General features: G+C 35.6%; 1 protein-coding gene across 1 annotated transcript in view; it reads left to right on the plus strand.

Moving 5' to 3' along the window:
• Positions 1–331: 331 nt before the first annotated feature.
• The window catches only part of SPATA17 (spermatogenesis associated 17), a gene marked incomplete at its 5' end in the record, with an annotated part of 84233 nt that continues 64074 nt past the window's right edge, over positions 332–20490 (plus strand). The window contains 4 exons of the mRNA XM_010141182.1: positions 332–432; positions 1889–1970; positions 8167–8217; positions 13535–13638. Of these exons, the coding sequence (XP_010139484.1) occupies positions 332–432; positions 1889–1970; positions 8167–8217; positions 13535–13638 (338 nt within the window). The remainder of the gene's footprint in view (positions 433–1888; positions 1971–8166; positions 8218–13534; positions 13639–20490) is intronic.

A 20490-nucleotide genomic window follows, 5' to 3' on the forward strand; every position in this document is an offset into this window, starting at 1 on the left:
TTATAATTCAGGCCTAATGATCACTAAGGCATTATCCGTATGTTTAACCTACAACAGAAGAAGTCCATGATGTGCTGATGGGGATAGTCAGTGTTGTATGGGAAGAAGTACACTCTCCCAAACCTTACAGTAGATACAAGTTGTGATACTCTTTATGTTTGTTGTCTTCATAATATGCAACTAATGTAGATTGTGGTGTTCGGCACTATCGGTTAGCTCTGTAGCATTAAAGAGTGAAAATCCTGGTGAAGAAGATCACAGAAAGACATGTTTAGAAGAATTTTTCTGCTTTGGTACTAAATTGCCACGCTGACAACTATTAATATTTTTTATAATTTTCAGATCTCTGTATGAAGATTTAAAAATAGACTACAAAGCTGCTGTCAAAATCCAGAGCTGGTTTCGAGGATGCAGAGTCCGAGCCTACCTGAGGTAGTTTCAATCTTGTTTTTTTCTCCAGTTTTTTTAATGGCATTATTGATTTCAATAACATGGGAGCATTTGAAAAAAAAAAAAACAAAATGCCTTTAACCTGCTTTTTAATAGAATTAAATATATGCTGGGCCACTGTAAGAAATAATAGAGGGTTTTATTTTCAGAACCTCGTACGTGATGCTAATAAGTAGTATGGAAATAACCCATCTTCAGCCTAGATACTTGTTCAAAGAAGCACTGGTAGACTGTTTTCCATTGCTGGCTCGAGTGTGTTACCATAGGACGCAGCCATCGTGTGCAACTGTTCATCAGACGTGGCATTTCAGCCCTCCAGTATCAGCTGGAATGTCAGCTGTGCCACCAGCGTCAAAAGACCCTCCAAAGACAGAGGACTGGTTAGTGCCCCTCTGTTTCCAGCATGTAGGTAACAACAGCCTGCTGCAGAAGAAAGTGAAAACCCAAGCGTCTTTGCCAATCTGTTCTGTAGGAAAATGCTCTTCCACACACACATTTGTATTTGTAATGATCAGTGTAAGAAAAATAATGTCATTATAATGGGTGTGTAAGAAGGACTAAATCAGCCAAGTGTAGAAGAGGATTTTCTCTGCAAGTATGTCCAGAGCAATCCTGCTCAGTGTCCTCATTCCAAAGATGGATGTGGTGTCTGACTTAGGAGCACAGGCTCGGTATAGCCAGTTGTCAGCGCTCTGAATTACCCTCTCATTTTGGTCCTTTGAACTCTGGGCTGGAAAAGACTGCCTCTACTGACTGACTCCAGCTGCACTGCAAGGCTTCTAAATTTGGTGTCCATAGTTAGGTGGTACGAATGCTCCCCTATATATTTTTCCTAGGCAGTTCAAAAAGTAATGATTACATTTTTTTCAGCAAAATTGATGTGAGACATAAATTATGGAGCTTTTAGTAGCATAATAAAGTATATGTAATAAGGAAAGGGTAAAGATTTACTTACAATTAGGCTAGTGTAATTTAATGAAAGGGAAAAAGTAGTTAAAAATTCCAGATAGCTGTGGGTTTTGTCAAATATTTAAAATCTGTAAAATGTTGCATGTGACTGAAAAAATCCTGAACTCATCAGATATGTTGCTTAAAGCAATTCATGAAAATACATTGATCTATCGTGAAAATTGCCTTTGTAAGGTTATTTCATTAAACTTCTGTCATGATAACTGAGACAGCATATTGGTAATTTTGCAGTTTCCAAAAGCAAAGTCTGTGTGTATGTATAAATACAGGTATATATTGGTTTATAAGTGGGGATGTGTCAATATGTATATATGCATACATGTATATGTATAAAGTATGTTTGCAGTGTCCATCTGTTCGGGATACGTATGGATGTAAGACACTAAACATTATTTTTAATATTAGGAAAAAATAAAGTTTATTGTAAAGTCTCAAAATAACCATTATTTCATTCATATATTTATTTTAGGTATCTGACCAAAATGGTGGTTTGTATACAGAAGTGGTGGAGAGGTTATCAAAGCAGAAGATACTTCAGAAAAATGGTGGAGGTAGAAAACAGTTTTAAAAATTTTGTTTGATTATTTGTAGAATGTGTTTAAACTAATTCATTCGTCTTGAAATTAAAAAGCCTGAAACTCGATCCTTTGTACACACAAACATGTGCTTAACTTTGCTGTGGTGAAAAGTAGCATTAATTTCAGTAAGCCTGCTCATAACGGTCAAGTTAAGTCAGCGGTTTAGTCTTTGCAGTCTGGAGTATTATTCCCCAAACCAGCAATGAGATCTGCTCATGCAGAAGCCTGCCCGCTAATTGCAGAATTGGAGCTTTCCAAGATGGTTGTTTTTTTTTTTTCTGGCAGGACTTTTAATTCTGAAAATAAAATAAGCCGATGTGTCTACACGTTGCTGTTGTATGTTTTAGTGGTTTAAATTTCTTACTTAATGAACCTTGAAGTATTTGAGGTTTTGCCTTAAGGCACACAGCAGATCACAGTCAATCTAATTCCCTTGATGGACTTGAAGACAGCAAAAGTGTATGTAGCACTCAAGCTAAAACCTCTGTTAACAGGTTTAGGAAATTAAGAAGTAACTAATTTGCCTTTAACATAAAACAATTAAGTTCTTATTGTGTAGTTTACTTCATTAATTTATCAATTTATGTTAATATTTTACAATAGTTTTAAACTTGTTAGTCATCTATTCTCAATTAAGTTTGCTAAATTGTTGTGTTTTGGACAAAACAGACAAATCAAGAAAAAGCAAAAAAAATTAAGCTGTAACAACTCATATATAATATATGCTAAACCCCATACCTCCTACTAAATTGTGTAGCAGGATTTGTAAACCCGAAAGCGTGTCTATTTTTCTCCCAAGCCTATCAGTAATCTAATTAAGGATTTTTATCTCTTCCATTTTACCTGACTTAACTAATAAATTATGAGTCATCCTTTCAGGCTGTGGTTTTCAGTCCATCTTCTAGAACACTAACTTTTGAGTACAGGGTGGATATCTGAGTGGTTCAGTTGGGTTCCGCTTTATGAAACAAGTGGGACTTCAATTGAATATTGTCCCTGAGTTTAGGGAAGGTTTGTTTAATCTAAAAAGGCTTTGGTTGAAGAAGAGACACATGAAAATGTTAAAATTATATGTGTTAAAATTTGTTAATGAAAAGAAAGGATCCATGCAGCCACTGGAAAAAGGGAAGGAAGAAAACAATTTCAGGTAAAACATTGACACATACTGCCAGTAGATGTTGTGGAACTCCCTCTACTGAAGGTTTTGAAAAGCGGTTAGACAAATGCTTATCATGGATGTCTTGGATATGTTTCAGGCACTGTTTTAGGTTAGTCTTAATCTAATCTCATTATGTCCCCTTCAGTTCTACATTTTTTCACAGTTAAAACATTATAGTACAGTGAATTTCACTTCAGAAACAAGATGATTTATGTTTCTCTCTTTTTCAAGATGAGAATAAGAACCATGTCAGTTTTTGGCATCTAATCATTAGGTCTTTAAGAGGTCTTAAGCAGCACAAAGATCCGTCGGTGGCCATTTAAAATATTTTTTAATTTGCCCAAGCTGTAAGGATCTATATTTTGGGCACCCCATGTTCAAATGCTAGTTTCTTTATTTATAGTAAATCAGTTTCGTATTTTAAACAGAATTATGTCATTTTAGAGATTATTTTTATATATAAAGGTTGTAAAAACAGTGGTGCCCAGATAAGATACAAAATGAACTCATCACCACCATGCCTACTGTCCGTTGCACTGTTCTGAGTGGTGCCTGATAGGTGAGATGGCAAGATAATTGTTCCCAGAAAACCATCTTGCAGTGGCATTTGGACTTGGTGCCCAGTGACACGTTTAGAGGCAGTGAGCACAAGCTGAAATACAGAAAATTCCACCCAAAGAAAAGAAAGATTTTTTTTTTATTGTGAGGGTGGTCAAATAATGGAATAGGTTGCCCCAAGAGTGCAAGCTGTGCTTGTGGAGTCTCCATCCTTGGCGACACTCAAAACTCTACTGAATGAGGCCTCGCACAACTTGCTGTAATTGAGCCTGCTTTGAGCAATGGTTTGGAGCTCCAGAGGTCCCTGCCTACCTCAGTTGTTCTGTGCATCTATGAAACTGGAGGTCTTCTACCTCATCTCTTTATTACTTCTTGCTTCTTTTGCCCTCTCTTCTTGAAAAACCTCTGCAGTTACATTTTAAGATAAAGAATCTTTCACATTAGCACAGATTTCCTGTAATGACCAAGCTGAGGTACCTAGCATCATAAAACTCCCTTAGCTTTCCTTTCTTGAAATGTATTTCTGAAAATAAAAGAGACTTAAACCCATAAAGCCTGGTTCATACGCGGTTCTTCAAATAGACAGAACCGACAAGCTCTTGCCAAATCTGAAGTCTGTGGAATCACGCAGGACAAAAAATTCTGCAAATCTACGCTGAATGCATGTATTCTAAATCACAGCATGAATTCACCCAGTTTCTGGATTCCAGTACTTACCCAATATTAGTCAGGGCTCTAGAGAAACAGAATCTCATCAGCAAGCTTACAAACTGTACAGCAATCAGCAGAGAAAACCACCTTTTTTACTCAAATACTTCACTTTGTTCTTGCTTCTGTTTGATTAGAGAGGACAAAACAGGGCAGCTTGATTGGAAGCTAACCTGAAAGCTGTACAAGCAGCAGATAAAGGGCACTTTTTCTCCCTTTAGACCACTATATTCAGTAGGTATGTTTAATATATATATATATAAAGTTCAAGTTGATTCCCTACATTCATCTTTATTCAACCAATGGCTGAATTTGGAATATTTTAAAAAGAAGCTTAAGGCAACTTTTAAGTAAAAGGATCAGTTAATGCTTGTATTGAACTCCTGCTAGTAACTGTTGTAATGACTCCTGATTATGAAACAGAAAGGTACATTTGATGTGATAGTTCCTTAAATATGACCAAAAAAAATTGTTCACTTTAAAATTTGTCCACTGATAATGATTGGATTGGTATCTGCTGCCAGCTAACAAGGCAAAGCATATGCACAAAATACCCATGATTACTTGATAATAAATCATTTTAGTGATTATATTCAAAATTGTGAAATGTGAGTGGTACTGATGCGGAAAATAACAAAGGCTGAGGCTCATCAGATTGGCTGTCCAAATGTGCATCACTGCTAGTATTTCATTTGTTACTTCTCTAGTACCTCTTCCTTTGATTGTTAAAATACATTAAGTTAAAAAAACCCCTATTGATGGTGTTTAAATGTCTAAAGTTATGTGCCTTTCTGTGTTCTACATATAGGTGCTCTGGTATAAAGCTTTGTTTCCTAACACTAATCTCAAGTTAAAATTAAAACCTGTGCTTTTTAATAACTTAGCTACATTGGTTGTACTGGATTCTGAAAATTTCACATGACCTGCAGGAAAGTATGCATTTTAAGACTAGGCAAACACCAGAAAACAAATCAAACTGTACAATACTGCTTATTTTTACAATATCTCTGAAAGTCAAGAAATCACTTTGCTTGTTAAAGCAAAGTGAAGTGTAGCATTTCATTGTCATATGAAGTCACCACGCATGGTGGCCATGTTTTCAGCTTGCATTGGAAGGAGATGCAATTGAAAAAGGTGAATATTTTATGTGATCGATTTTGACATCATCCTGAGTAGTTTAGCTTCAACTCTGTAACCAGTTTTAAGTAGTCCCAAACCAATAGGAGTTAGGCAAATCCCTATTTGCTCTATGAAAAAAAAAAAAAGTGCAAGTACCTGTTCCCAACTTACACCATGTGTTGGTTCCTTCACTCAATCTACTCTCAATCAAATTTCTGGTTCATGTTTTTAACTGCAAAGGAAAGAGTAATACAGCAGTTTATATACAAAAGGCTTCAAGTATATTTTGGAGTCAACTTTACAGTGTCACCTTGGAATTGGCACCCAGAGAAAGAACACAAAGCAATGCAGTGGGCACAGGCTGAAATGCAGGAAATTCCACATATACATTAGAAAGGAGACTTCGGGACAAGAAGGCCCCAGTTCAGGAAAGAATCTTTTGTTTACTAGGAAAGCATATAAATATAGACTTGGGTTGAAGCCCTAAATTATGGCTATGCCTTTGTGAATAGGATGAACACATTCTCCATCACTGGTGATAGTAGAACTGGTGCATATTATTCTAAGACAGGTTAGAAAACAGAGAGTCACAAGAACTTAGGTGATAACACAGGCTTTGGCTTTTGGTGCGAGGATGAGGTCATGAGACAGTTGGATGGGCAGTTCTGCATTTGGTCGACTTGTGGTTTAGAACAACATTAGTTAAAACAAGAAGGTGTAATTTCCTTTTCATAGGGAGTGACCTTGTGAAGTAGTAGTAGGATAAGTCTTGGATTTCTCCAAGTCTTTCAGTTTTGGTCATATAAAGAGCACAATGATGCTAGGTCTCCAGTTTAGATTCTTCAGTGAAATGGGATAGATTCAGACCTAAGTGCTCACGGCCTTCAACTATGAGAAGGATAAACAAAACGATGTGAGATTATTTAGCTTAATCATTGATGGACAGAAATCTGATGATAATTTTTAAGCTTAGGAGTTTCTATTAAAAATGAGGTTGATCCATAAGGTAGTGTGGGAACGCTTACATTCCCTTCCAAAGAAAGAAAAGATGAGCTGCAAAGCCAAATTGTATCATTTTAATCAAACAGTTTAGGAATATTCTTAGATGTGGCGACCATTATTTCGTTCCAATATTAGCTATCTACAGTTAGTATCACTCAGAGAACATTTATGGAGATAAAAGGGGAGATAGAGTCCACTATTTATTCTAATGCATACCTTTGGGGCAGAGATTCCCTCCAATATATATATATGTGTACAAGCGTGTGTGTGTATACACGTAGACATATACATGAAACTTTTTTGAAATTCAGCCGTCCTGCATTTTTCTTTCATATAAGAAATATCTTTTCTATTGTTTCCATTATTAGTGGAGTGGTATGATATTAAAGCGAGCATTTAAAATGCACCTTAATTAAACTGCAGGAATTATGCCTTGCTTAATGTAATGAAGAAAGAGAATTTAAAATGAAGTAGCATCATTGTGTTCATTTGTAAATAACATATTGCAGCCAACTGTTTCTTAATTGCCCAGACTGTTGATAAATAATCCAGTCCTGCTGCTCTCCACAGACAATTTGCTTTGGATCAGACTAGGCAATTCAAATAACACTAATTACAGTGAAACCCTTTTATAGTGAATTCCTGTTTGCCATGGGGGAGAAAATCACTATATCAGGGGAAAGCACTTTTGCCTTTGATTTGTGTCTAAAACATGAGAAACACATAAAAGCTGCATGTTGTGCTAAATAAAGGACATACTCTTGCATTCAAAGTACTTATATTTTACTTTTTATGATACAATTGTGAATTATGTTCATTTTGCATTTGTAATTAGAGGGCGGAACAGATGTGAAAGCTTAGTTTAAAGTGATGTATCCATTAAAATAACCTATGCTGCCAAGTGATTGCTTAGTATAATAGGGAATTTGTTCACTATGAGAGGAATTCTACTTTATTGGAAGGAAACCAGGACTTCAGGAAATGTTTTCTATATCAGGGGATTCACTGTAACATGGTATCATTGTATTTATGATTTTATGATGTTAAAATGAATATTAAATGAAACAAAAATTCCCAAGGATTACTCGAGAGGCAGCTAAGTACATAACATTTAGTACAGATGGTTGGAAGGCACAATTTTGCTCCATCACTGCATCCGTATCCTTGAATGATTTCGACTGAAGACAGCATTTCTTTGAATTTTTCATTAAACCAGACGTCTTGAAATATGAATTCCTTTTATGTTTCTGTGAGTTTTGGCTAAAAGAACCCCAGTGAATAAATCATGCAATACTACGTGTCACCAGCACTTGTGAATATTTCTGCTTTGTTATTCTACTCTCAGTAGAGCACCATTGATTATCAAACTCAGCGGAGAGCATTTTATGATCATATATCTCCATTAGCTCCTAGTTTGACTACCATAGATTTTTCTGGTTAAGACTGCATTATGTATTAGGAAGCCTATCTCTTCAATACAAAGTTTGATTTTATTCTCTCTAAGCCTAGAACTCTTATTATGTATTATGTATAAAGATTCTTATCTTTTATATGTAAAAATAGGAGCACTGTCTTTGTGTAACTGAAATATATGCCATCTTTTTTTTTTTCCTTGATTCACAGACAGCATATTTTATTATGAAGATGAATTTCTACAATGAAATGGCTGTCAGGGTAAATATTTCTTCACTTGTTAAACAAATGAAAAGTCAATTGTGCTCCGAATTTGCTTTTAATAAAATGAGCAAACCAGAATAATATACACTTGATTGATATGCTGATGGCAACAGCGGGAAATAGTACATAGTTAAAAATTAAAGTTACACTCAGTAGTCTGGGTTGTATTTGAAAACTGTAGCTGAATTTAAGGCATCTGCATGTGTCTTCCCCATTTAAACGTTCATCATACGATACTGACAAAAACCCCCCAAACATTCTGTCTTACAAATGTAGACCTATATTTACAGTTCTGACGAACTATAGGGCTTTTCTGGTTTTGGTGGGGATGTGCTTTTTCTTTTGTTAGTACATGGCATTTGAGGTGTTGAATCTCAAAAGAGCTACTCAGAGAGCACAGGACAATTTCATTGCCTAAGTGCGGAGGTGGAACTGCACGGATCTCATGGATGATATTATGAGGGAATTTTGCTAGATAAAGAAGAGTATAAACAATCCTTGAACTTAATAAATATACAGCAAATTAAGTTTTGGGGGAAATGCTATAAAATATATTTAACTAGAAATTTAACCTTTATTTTTCCCCTGAACTTTGGAACTGCGCTTAAACAAATGTGTAAAACAACTATGGGAAGGACATGAGATAATTCTTGGGATGAGGAACTTTTGGAGAGGGCTTTTTGAAGAGGGGCTTTTTACAAGGGCATGGAGTGATAGGGCAAAGGATAATGGCTTTAAAATAAAAGAGGCTAGATTTAGGTCAGATATTAGGAAGGAAGTCTTTACTGTGAGGGGATGAGACACTGGAACAGGTTGCCCAGAGAGGTTGTGGATGCCTCCTCCCTGGAAGTGTTCAAGGCCAGACTGGATGGGGCTTTGAGCAACCTGGACTAGTAGAAGGTGTCCCTGCCCACAGCAGAGGGGTTGGAACTAGATGATTGTCAAGGCCCCCTTCCAACCCAAACCGTTCTATGATTCTGGGAAATCTTTTTATTACACTTAATTCTTGAATTTCGTGAAATAAACCTGCTTTATTTTAGAGGCTTGTATCTTTTTAGGCGAGGCATCTTACCTTTTGAATTCTACCAAATGTAGGAATGTGGTAGGGATGGAGAGTAACCCATTCCTTTACAAGGAACTGTCTGTAAAGTAGGAAGATTCTCAGAATGCGCTGTAATTTTGTGGCCTTTGTGGTTCCAGAATAACTTAGACTCGAGATGTTTTCCCATCAATTTTTTTGACTTAGTGCTGGTGCTCTCGAAGGTACAAAATAGAATTCTATATTTGATGCATGTTAGAGAGCTGAAGGTGTTTAACAGCTGAGGTGTTTAACATTCCTCAGAAACGCACTCTTTGTTGGTTGTTTTTTCCTCAGTTAGCTAGTTTGAAAGTATTCCACAGCAGATAAATGCTGTACACTCAAGCAGCTGAAATCAGTGAGAAAATACAAGATGCAAGTCAGCTCTTAAAAACCGGCTGTGTACTTTTAGAAGGCATCTGAAGACCAAATTTCAGAGGTAATTATGTGTTCTAGTCAAATGGAGTTTTGCATTTGGTCTTTCATTTTTAAAAGAAATTGAATGCGTTGCCATTCATTTGTAATGGAAATATAATGTTGAATCATTAGGTGATCTAAATCTTTGAAGTACAATTTTTCAGTCATGTATTTTTCCTCAATGGAGATTTAAATCAGTAGAAAACAATAGACTGGATCTTTATTTAGTTGAAAGAGTCAGAATCTGACTCTCCTCTATCTAAAACTTGTGCAGCCATATCTGCAAAGCAGATATTAGATGCTACCATTCTGAAACACCAAATTTTTTTTTCTGTCAGCTGTTTTTTGTAGTACCAAGATCCAGGACAATAGTAAATAAGGCCTGTTGAGTTCCTGTATAGAAGATGTGTGTCTAGACTTTAGGTTTCCTAAGGCAACAGCGACTCATATTCATACATCGTGAGCTTGATTTGTGATTAATATACTTAAGTGTTCTGAAAATATAACAATAACTGTGTATGTTTTTCTATTTAGCCACTTAGTTTTGTCTCATGGTATTATTAAAATATATATTTCAGTTTAGAGTCAATGATTAGAACAGCACTTTTGATTTTGGCAGTTGAAGAATCATTGAGGGCGTACACATTCTCACAGTTTCGAAGTCGCTTCGTATCTCTATCATCTCCTTGGATTGCATCTAGTTGTAACCAGATCTATCAGTTGCACATTTTTAAATTTAATCAGAGAACTTGTTTTAATCAATTTCAGTTTTGTGTACTAGGTCGGAACATGATTCTCTCCCTTAAAAGATTTAAGGTTGCTGTAAATTTTCAGCAACAAAAGTAATGCTATGGGGAAAAAAAAAAAAAAGTATTTCCATGAGCAGATGGCTTTTGATATATCAAGGTTTTGCCATTTGTTTTAGTGCTTAAAATAAACATTATTTATAAGACCACTTACATTTTGATGTTACTTAATGAGGAATATGCATCATTGATTTGACTAGCTTAAGAGGTCATTTAGAACTTGCCCGTTAACAAGCTGTAATCTGCTGAGCACACAATGACTTTGTTTAAAATTATCTGTTCAGTGCTGATCAATGACAATAATTGTTTTGTACCAATCACTGTTGAAACTTGCTAATTACTTTGAAGGGCATACACACTTGTCTCTTCTTTTTTCAAGAATTTTTTAAACATTCACCTTGGGAATAAAAAGAAATCCAGTTGTAACACGTTATACTTCCTTATAAAAGCAAACAATTAGAACTTTCACATTGAAAATACGATCATCACCAGAAGCTTTGTGTAAAATGTTCTTTTCCAAAAAGATTAGTCTTCAGTTTTGTGATCTCTGCAGTATTAGGGAAACAGAAATCTAGCATAAAATAATTTGAGACTTAATGCAGTTTTTTCTTATATTTCATTCGGTTGCAATCAGTGAGGTCATTCTGAAGAGAAAGTGGTGTAAATAAAGATAGAACGCGGCATTTAATTGGTACACTGAGCCCATTGGAGATAATTATAGCTTTATACAATTGGAGTCTTTTGTCTTTCAGTTTGAGTTTTGATCCTTTAACCCAGAAATATCCAGTTCTGCATTTATAACGGTGAGGTGAAGACTGTCAGGAAGAGTTTCAAAGGGACCATAATCCTGCATTAATGAGCACACAGCTATATGGGAGCCAAGTTGCTCTTGTTGAGAAATTTTGAAGCCAAACTGAGAAACAAAGCTAAGATCCTTATTCACATGCAGAGGATTTTGCTTAATCCCAGATCTCTGAAGGCATACTCATTCTTTCTCTATCCATTTTTAACCCAATAAGCTTGTGCATGAGAAAGTGGAGTTGCAAAGAGTATGAAATTTACTATCTCCTCATGCAAAGAAGCATGTCTAGTGCTTAACTTTTCTCATTGCCGTGTTCAGCTGCTCACATAACTATTATTTATTCCAATTATAACAAGGTCTAGTGGTCCAAGCCATTTTTATTCAAGAAAACCCCAAACAAACACTACCACATAGGTAAAAGAAAATAACAACATTTGATATTAGTTTTGAATCTTATTTGAGAAGAGAAGAAAGTGCAAGATGATGAACAAAGGGGAAATAGAAGAGTGTACTAACACTAGAAGTTAATATCCTCTTATTCCCGATGACTTTAGTGCACCATTTTATTTCCTTGGGGACACATCACTCAAAGACTTACTGAAACTTTTCTTGTGATACTTATCCTCTTGTTAAACCTCTTGTAAAGAGATAATCACAACTATCACAAGGTGCCATCAGTTGAGACTGAATCTAGTTTTTTCTTTAAAAAAATACTGGTTTGACTTTTGGTACCAAAGACAAAGGATGAAAATATGCAACCCTGCCTTGGTTAGTCTTATAGTCTTATAGTCTGGCAAATTACAGCATTCTTCTCTTTAACGCGCTTAGTGGAGTATCTTCTCACCTTGGAGTTGTTTCTGGATTGTAAAACCTCAATCTTCTTGCTTTTTAGATGTAGATTCTGCCTTTCAGCTGTTATATCTCTTAAGATTTCAAAGCTGTGAAGGTCAAATAGATGGAAGTTGGAGCAGGAACGAAGGTACTGCAGGCTAGAAGTTAGAAATTGGGAGATTAATTTAGAAATATATTGAGAAAAAAATGACTGAAGAATATTTTGGAGAAAGACAAGTTCAAGGATGGAAGAATGTAAAGAAAGATGAATTGGGCATTGAGAACAGAGGAAAATATCATTAATCTATTTTTCAGATGTATTTATGTAGAATTCACTGAACTCTTGTGGGAAAGAAAATGAGGAGAGCAGCCTTCAGCGTGACGGAATGGAGCAAGTTACATCTTCCACCTGTGCATGGCATAGGCATAGATATGGCTAACCAAATAGCAGTACTGATAATTTTGTACCTAATTAGGTACTTACTTCCCCTTCCCACGAACAAGATATCCAGTAAATCTATAATCATTTCAGAAACATCAAGATAAGAATTTTTAAATGTCAGGGAACATTTAAACTGTTTTGTTGAGAAAATTTCTTTGGGAAAGGGGCTAGACTAAGGGATTTTCCTCCCTTCTCTCTTTTTTTTTTTTTCAACTGTTGCTTTATGCATACACCAAAATATGAAACCTTTCTGGTGGAGGATGGTGCCTGATTCTATTCTTAATACAACTTCAGGTCTAGCTACAGATAAAGACTTTTCCTTTTCCAGTTTCAGCTTTTATCCGTTATGCAGGAGACCTAGCATTTTGTGAGAAGATTGTAATTAATGTGCAACAAATAGACATGCATCATCTTACACTGGAGATGAAAGAACTGCATTTTGTAAATGGTGCTTCCAGAAAGCCTGATTCATCGAGTTACTGGGAAGGCTTCTATTCAATTTAGATAATATCCAGAGCACAAAGGTGAGAGTGTAGGAAAACGTATTGGTGAAGTGGTGACTCAGTAGGGAATGCATGTGGTACCTGAGAGAAGACACCGCTTCTGTTGTCTGCTGTTTTACTGTCCTTGCATAGAGCAATGCCACTGGCAGTAGCAGACCCTTCTTTTCATTGTCACACCCCAATATAAACAGCGGCTTAAAACTTGGTATTGTTTTTTTAATGTTGACATTTAATGGTAAATTCATATCACCATTTAACTACAGTATTATACAGTTACTATAGTATCCTACCCTCATTTTGTTCATTAAAACATATTGGTGCTTCTACTTGTTATCACTTCTGAGAAAGCCATGTTATTTGAGAAACACAACAGATATTCGGTATGCATACAAACTTTTGATTGAAATATACTAAGTAAATATTTATTTCCTCTAGATTCAGAAAAGATGGCGAGGCTATTATGTTCGGAAATATATCCATAATTATTATGCACTGAAGAAATACCTGGAAGCTGTTTCTGTGAATAACATGATTGTCAGGTAAAGATAAAAACTCTGCATGGTAAAGTATTAATTTCTTCCTTTTTTATTTGTAAAAAATTGATGGCACTAATAATTAAACTATTTCTTTGAGAATAGGTTCCCTTCCATTATCAAATATATATATATATATATGTATGTATCAATTATCATTCTCTTTATCCTAAGCCTGGGCATGTTACACCACATCCTGTTCTCATTCATGCTGTTACAAATTCAGAGTAATTTCTTTGAATTAATTAGATTTATACCAATTTAATAAAACTGAATTTGGCTCTTCACCTGTGCTCAGAACTTGTAGATTATTATGTCTTAAATACATTTTGTAAAACTAGACTAATTTTTTCCAGTATACACAAGCTAAAAAGAAAATATATTCGTAATTTGTTTTGAAATTTGTTTATTGCCAATGAATGAAAGTGCAGATTTGGATCTAAGTTACGTGCATGAGCCATACTATGAATATTAATTGCGAAAGATACTGGTGTGGATATAGTGAAGCAGATTCTTTCTATAGTTGCAGAAGGCATTAATTCACCTATTAGATTTCTGGCTAGAACTGTTGTTATTCTCTGTTCTTACTCTATTTCTCCTGTCCATCCCTTGTCTTTCCTGTGCTTAAGTTGAAAGCTCTCTAAAACAGAGACAATTATTTTCCTCTAGAACATTTAATGTCTTGATCCATGACCATTTCTTCAGATAACAGTGGAAACAAGCAGACAAAATTCTGGGTGACCACAATACTATTTTTTCATTGTAAGTGAAAGGTGTTGAGCAAAATCCATCCAGTGTTTGCTGTTCAGAAAGCCTGAGGCAAATCTTTGGTTTGTGAAGCATAGAAATATAAGGGAGTCTAGTGAAAATATATTTCTATTTCTGGAAGTCTTATCTAGATCACATGGCAAAGACCGAATTCGGACAGAAGGCTGTTTTGGAAAATGGCATATAAAAGTTATATGAAAAAGAGGAATTAACAAACTCCTTTTGTCACTTCTTATTAATTTATATTATTTTGCCACAATTATAGCTGACGCTACGTCCTTTTTGTCCCATCATTATAACTCGTACATGACATTGTTACATACTGGTAACCACTTACCTCTAATTTCTCATTACTTTTCATTGAAATGTATTCTATACAGAAAGTTAGATCATAACTCAGCAAAATGAGACTTGAAAAATCTGGCATTTCTTCAATGGCACCTTCTTGTTCTGAGATCCTTGAAATGTGTTCTCTTCTTGAAAAGGTAGAATCCTAGGAAGAATACACCAGATCTTGGCAAGTAAATGAAGCCATAACTTTTCTGGTTTAAAATGTATATTACTGGGTGAACTGCAGAGATGCAACCTGCTTCTCTGTTCATAATAGTTCTATCACTCTTCTCCATTCCCTGCCTAAACCTGGAACGTGGCTTATAACTTCTCAGTTATATTGACCTTTGATGTGTGTGAACAAAACAAGGTAGAAAGTGGTGTGGCTGCTATACCGAACACAGCTTGATTGGAACTTTGTATTTGATTTCCCCATACCCACAATAGCTCTTTTCTGGGGTATAGAACTTTGGAGGTGTCCTGGTTTCAGCTACATAGGTCTTTTCAACCATGACGGGAGGAATACAAAGATACTTTTGTCTTTCAGGACTTTGACATATTCGTCAAATTCCCTAGGTTTCAGGTCATTAAAAATCATAAAAGCTACGCATTGTGCAGGTATTTTAATCAGGAAATACTTTTGTGTTGTTTTTCTTTAACAGGTAAGGTAAGGTGAGAAGTATGACTTCAGGTGCATCAAAATGCATGAAAGTTGGTCTGTGTGAGCTCTTACCTGGCAACTGATTTATTGATATTCGGCTAATTTAAGTTCTGCCTTCTGGATTTCACAGAAATATGTGTCTTCCAGGTTAAAAAAAAAATAAATCCCTTTTTTGCATTAAAAAGAAGTTAAGAATGAATTTTTCAGTTAATTTGGTCAAATGGATCATATCATTTCTGTTTTAAAAATGCATCAGTTCTGAAGTACAATCAAGAATCCCTGCAGTAATCTCTTTGCTGGAGTATATTTGAAAACTGTTATGTATATTATCTTCAACACTCTTCTTATGAAATCTAACAGATGTTTGGTGAAGATCAGGTGTAGGCCCTCAGCCAAACAGATTTTTCCTGTCATTGGGCTAAATTGCTGCCAACTACTTTGGCCCCAGGGTGGCCCACTCCGTTTCTTACGAAGAATACTGAACAAGGTGGAGGAGAGATTCTCTGCGTATTTTCATCTGCCATCATCACATCAAATGTGGAAGAGTACGACCTCATTGTTCACAAACATTTTTGCCTATATAAAATTATTGCATCTATTCATTGTAAAAAACCACCAGGAATTGCCTAAAATTGAAGGTGTCCATTTATGAACTGGCTGGGTTTTATTCCAGCATCAGCATTATGGAAATGTGCATGTTGGTGGACAGAGCCACTGTTATATTTGTGCGCTCAGATTAGGCTGGCTTTGAGTGTTTCACATCTCTAGAACATCACAAAACAACACAATATACGAAGTAATGCCTTTTTTCTTATTTGTCCTATAGCTGTATTCATCAGAATGTAAGCATTAGTGCAGTGGCAGTGCTAGTAAAGAACCAAATTTCTCCACAAATAGCAATAGAACCACAATAAAACAGAGACTGATTTAATGCCCCCTGCTCAAAACCCCCAACAAAACCCCAACAAAATACACAGAAGTTTAGAATTTCAGAAATCTGTTTAAACTGCATTCTTTCTGGAATTATGATGTAATTCTAAACTGAATGACAATGTATGGTTCTCAGTCTAATCTAGAATAATGGTGACAGATTTTTATTTATCAGAGACTACCTGAAATCCCATTGAAAGTCCTTCTGAGATATGTTTTTACCTCTTGGTCTCCAGAATCAGAAGTTGTGTTTAATTTTCTCCTCTTTCATTAAGGAGGAGCCTGTATCGAATTACCACTCGCTTCTAAGAGAAACTTCAGAGAAATTTGCCATGAAAGTTTGGACATTCTTTTAGTTTCTTATAAGAGTATCTTACAAGAGTTATTGAACGAAGTTTCTTTCTTTCTCTCTCCTCCTTCACCTCGTTTTTTTTTTTAAATATGAGACACTTCCCTTACTAATGGGTTTTGTCAACCAGTAGACGCATCTTTACCATTCAGCTTTAATACAAGCCGTCCTTATTTAATAGCTGCCCTCATTTAGTAGCCAGACCTTTATCATTTGTCTTTACTGTGAAAACCCCAGGAGAAAGTAAACTTAATAGAAGCTGCCCCAGTTTAAAGCCATAGAGGGATGTAATCAAGTTTAACAGAAATTGATTTAACAGAAATTGACCTAAAATATAATTAAATAATAATAGTCATATTATGTGTGAGTTTCCACTCACCTAACAGACTGCTTATCCTAACTTAAGGCACTGTTTTTGTATGAACTGAAGACAACTGTCGGCTTTAGCTCCCAGAGTTGCTGAAGAGTCTGTGGGTTTTCCTCCATCATTCCCATTACTTCCCACTGCTACAGAGCCAATAGGTGTGACGGCTGCTGGTGTCCCCAGTAGAGTCCTGAGTAGTTAATTTAAAAAGTGATTCAAAAAATCACTTGACAGCTGACAAAAGAACAAATTTGAACCCTGTGCTCTGTCTATATAAGCACATACTGAGATTTTTCTTGACATTTATACAGTTTAGCCTCAGTGTACTGGTGAAATGGATTCATTAGTCCTGAATTCTGTTTTTCCTACAAGATTTAGGAAGTTCTAAACCAAGCAAAGAAACCTGTTCCTAAATATTTGTTTTACAAAATTTTGCTATTTGGATTTTAGTAATAAGTTTATCTATAGCATCCATTTGTGTTTAAATAAATACCGAAGCATACATTATTCTATCTGAATATGGGTTAGTTCGGCAGTTGCATATATAAATGCATGCATTAAAATAAATTCCATTACTTCTCAGGGAAGGTAGTGTATTTCATTTTAAGGGGAAATACCTTGGTTTGAAACATTCTGAAAGCTGCATTTAACATCTCTGAGAGCTGGCAAAATAGTTGCAAGGGGAAATATGCCAAAAGCAATTAACATAGGCTATAACTCCATATGATGCATTAGAATTTTGTTTTATGTGAAATGGTTTCCAATCCATGATAAGCAAATGGACATAACTTCACATAAATTAGCATGCTGGTGCCATTATATCAGAAGAATTTATGGATGATGTCAGTTGCCCAACTGTGTGATTAACTTGCAGTTCTTTGACTAAGGTTATCTACACACTGGCCTTTAAACTACAGTGAAGCAACTTTGCTATATGTCAGGTGTGCAACTAGAGATAAGATTTTGGGATGTAGCGCTCCGTTTGCTGATGAATGACACTGTTTAAATTTTTCCCTAGGCACAGAACTCAGTAAGATAGCAGTATCAGAAAACTAACAAAGCAGCGGCAAAGTGCTGGATTTGGGGTTCTTGTGTAATCAAGGCAGGTAGTTCAGCTTTCCTGGCTGTTGGATGAACACTAACTTAAAGGGAGCAAACTAAGACTTGAGCCTAGCTTTAGCGAGCATCATAGTGCACGTAACCGCTGTTATGATTGCACCTTGTGAATTTCACACCCTTAAAGGATTGACACCAGATTCTTCTTTCCATTGTTGTTGAGTGTAGTAGTGAAAAAGCCACGAGAGTGGCCCGGAAGAATGTGATTCTCATCCAAGTTTGACCAGCTGTTCTATTAGCAAATTTGGTACCACAGTCATCATTAAAGCTTTTTGGTCTTCAAGAAATGTCAGGGAAATAGATAATGCAAAGTGATAAAAATCACTTCCCTGGCAATATGTCTATTCACAAATCCTTTTTGCAGTCTAATTGTTCATAATCTTAATGAACAGTGGAGTACTGTTACATGTTGCTGGTGACCTAATCCAATGTTTAGCTTTTCTGCAAATATGCCTGAGCAAGTAGTAATGAAAAAAGTAAGAGTATCTAGCTTATTCTTGATTGCTAGAGCATTATTGAGGTCTATTTACTTTTAACACGACAAATACTTTGCTTCCTAAAACTTTTCCATGAAGTAGGCTTGAAAGAAATGGTCTGTTGTCATAGTAATATGAGGAGAACTTGCTCAGCCTCCATCTGTCTGTTCCTTTCAGATAAAGATAAGGCTAGGTGCTGGCCATTTCCTCAAGTGTCAAAGTGTTTTGAAGAATGTATATATTGTCTTATAATTCAATTAAAATGTTCCTCCTCATTGACTGCAGAAGCAATTGATTCTGTAGTCTATTTTCAATTAGTGCCAAAGCCTTTCAGACAGCTTCTTGGAATTCTTGCAACAATAAAAAACTCATTTTTGTAATGTTGTCTTTCACTTGATGTTTAATTAACTCATTTATCTTCAACCCATCTTCCTTTCCTTGTCTTCAAAACTATCTAGAGGAAATACATTATGCTTTTTTAAATTATTTACCTGTAATTAGAATTTTCTGAATGTAAACTTAGCCTGTCAGCTTCCTTTGGGAGCCATGGAAACAGAGACAAATCCCAGATAGGCTTTATTTTATTTAAATACCAATTTGGAGTGGTAGGGCACATAATCTGAGACATCTGTCCGTTTTCCAGAGGATTTTAGGTATAACTGCTAGATTTTGTAAGAAACTTAGAACTCTAATCCACTGAGGATCCCAGAGAACTTCTATAGCTACAAACCTGATGTTGTTAGGATGAGTAAGATATTAAAAAGGTGATGTTTGATTCTCCTTTGAAATTTGACCTAGTTTCCATCGAACAATATTAAGATCTTTATAGTAACTTTAGTGGTAGTTAGACCAGAGAGAATCTTTAAAGTTATGCATTTTAAAGAGACTCACATCTGGTTAAAACATTCTCCACAGTCATGTATTTTGTGATGGCTGCTCCTTCTTAAACCTGTCGTCTGTAACTCCAGCTTTCTTCACAGATCCCAAGCTTAAAAAGCCTCTTTGACAAGTCAGTCCATTTTTAGGTCTTCTCTTTCTGTACCTTTATACATATTAACATGGTTTCATTTACATCTATGCTTTTATACAGCATGTATGCTTATGTACCTATAGGCTTTTAATAATGCATTTTGTGAAACAAGACCTTTTAGATGGACTTTTTGTCTTTTTAGTTTGATCATGAGATTGAGATGAACTGTCTAAAGCTATAGAGCAGGCAATACCCTGTTTTAACTGAATAGGAAATTGCTGAGGTTAAAGTAGGAACTGTTGTGATTACCAATGCAGGTTCAGCTAGACCTATCTCATGTGCCTTAATCAATTCATGTCTCTCTTAAGTGGTGAAAGCAATCTTACCATGTTTTTAGATAGTTTTGTGTAATATAGATCAAGTTTTGCGGATAAAGATGAATATCATAAGTAGCTGGTTAGATTGCGGTCTTTAAAAATATGAAGGCTGTATTTTCTCATGTATTTTTGTATAGCACTAACCACACCTTTAGGAGTGACAGATTAAACATTAAGCTTTGTTTCACTTGCATCCAGAGGAAAAATTTTAATTGGAGTGTGTAGAAAGAAATTTGAGATCCTTACATTCCCTGAGTGTTCCAAACAGTCAGTGGTGTTGCTGATTACTTTTGGTGAAGGTGGAATAAGACAGGTATGACAACTCAGTATTGTAGAATAACAATAGCTTTATACCTGTGAGCTTTGAAGGGACTGTAGTGTCTGGATAGATTTTTTTATTTTCAAAAAGGTCTGTTAGAATTACTGACAGCTCATAAAACATTTTCTGTGGACAGACTGACTAATCTTAGCATTTTATATCGTCTCATGTAGACAGACTTCATAGCCTTTTGTTTTG

Source organism: Buceros rhinoceros, unplaced genomic scaffold (genome assembly GCF_000710305.1).
Source record: "Buceros rhinoceros silvestris isolate BGI_N320 unplaced genomic scaffold, ASM71030v1 scaffold17258, whole genome shotgun sequence".
In the NCBI taxonomy this organism is placed as follows: Eukaryota; Metazoa; Chordata; class Aves; order Bucerotiformes; family Bucerotidae; genus Buceros; species Buceros rhinoceros.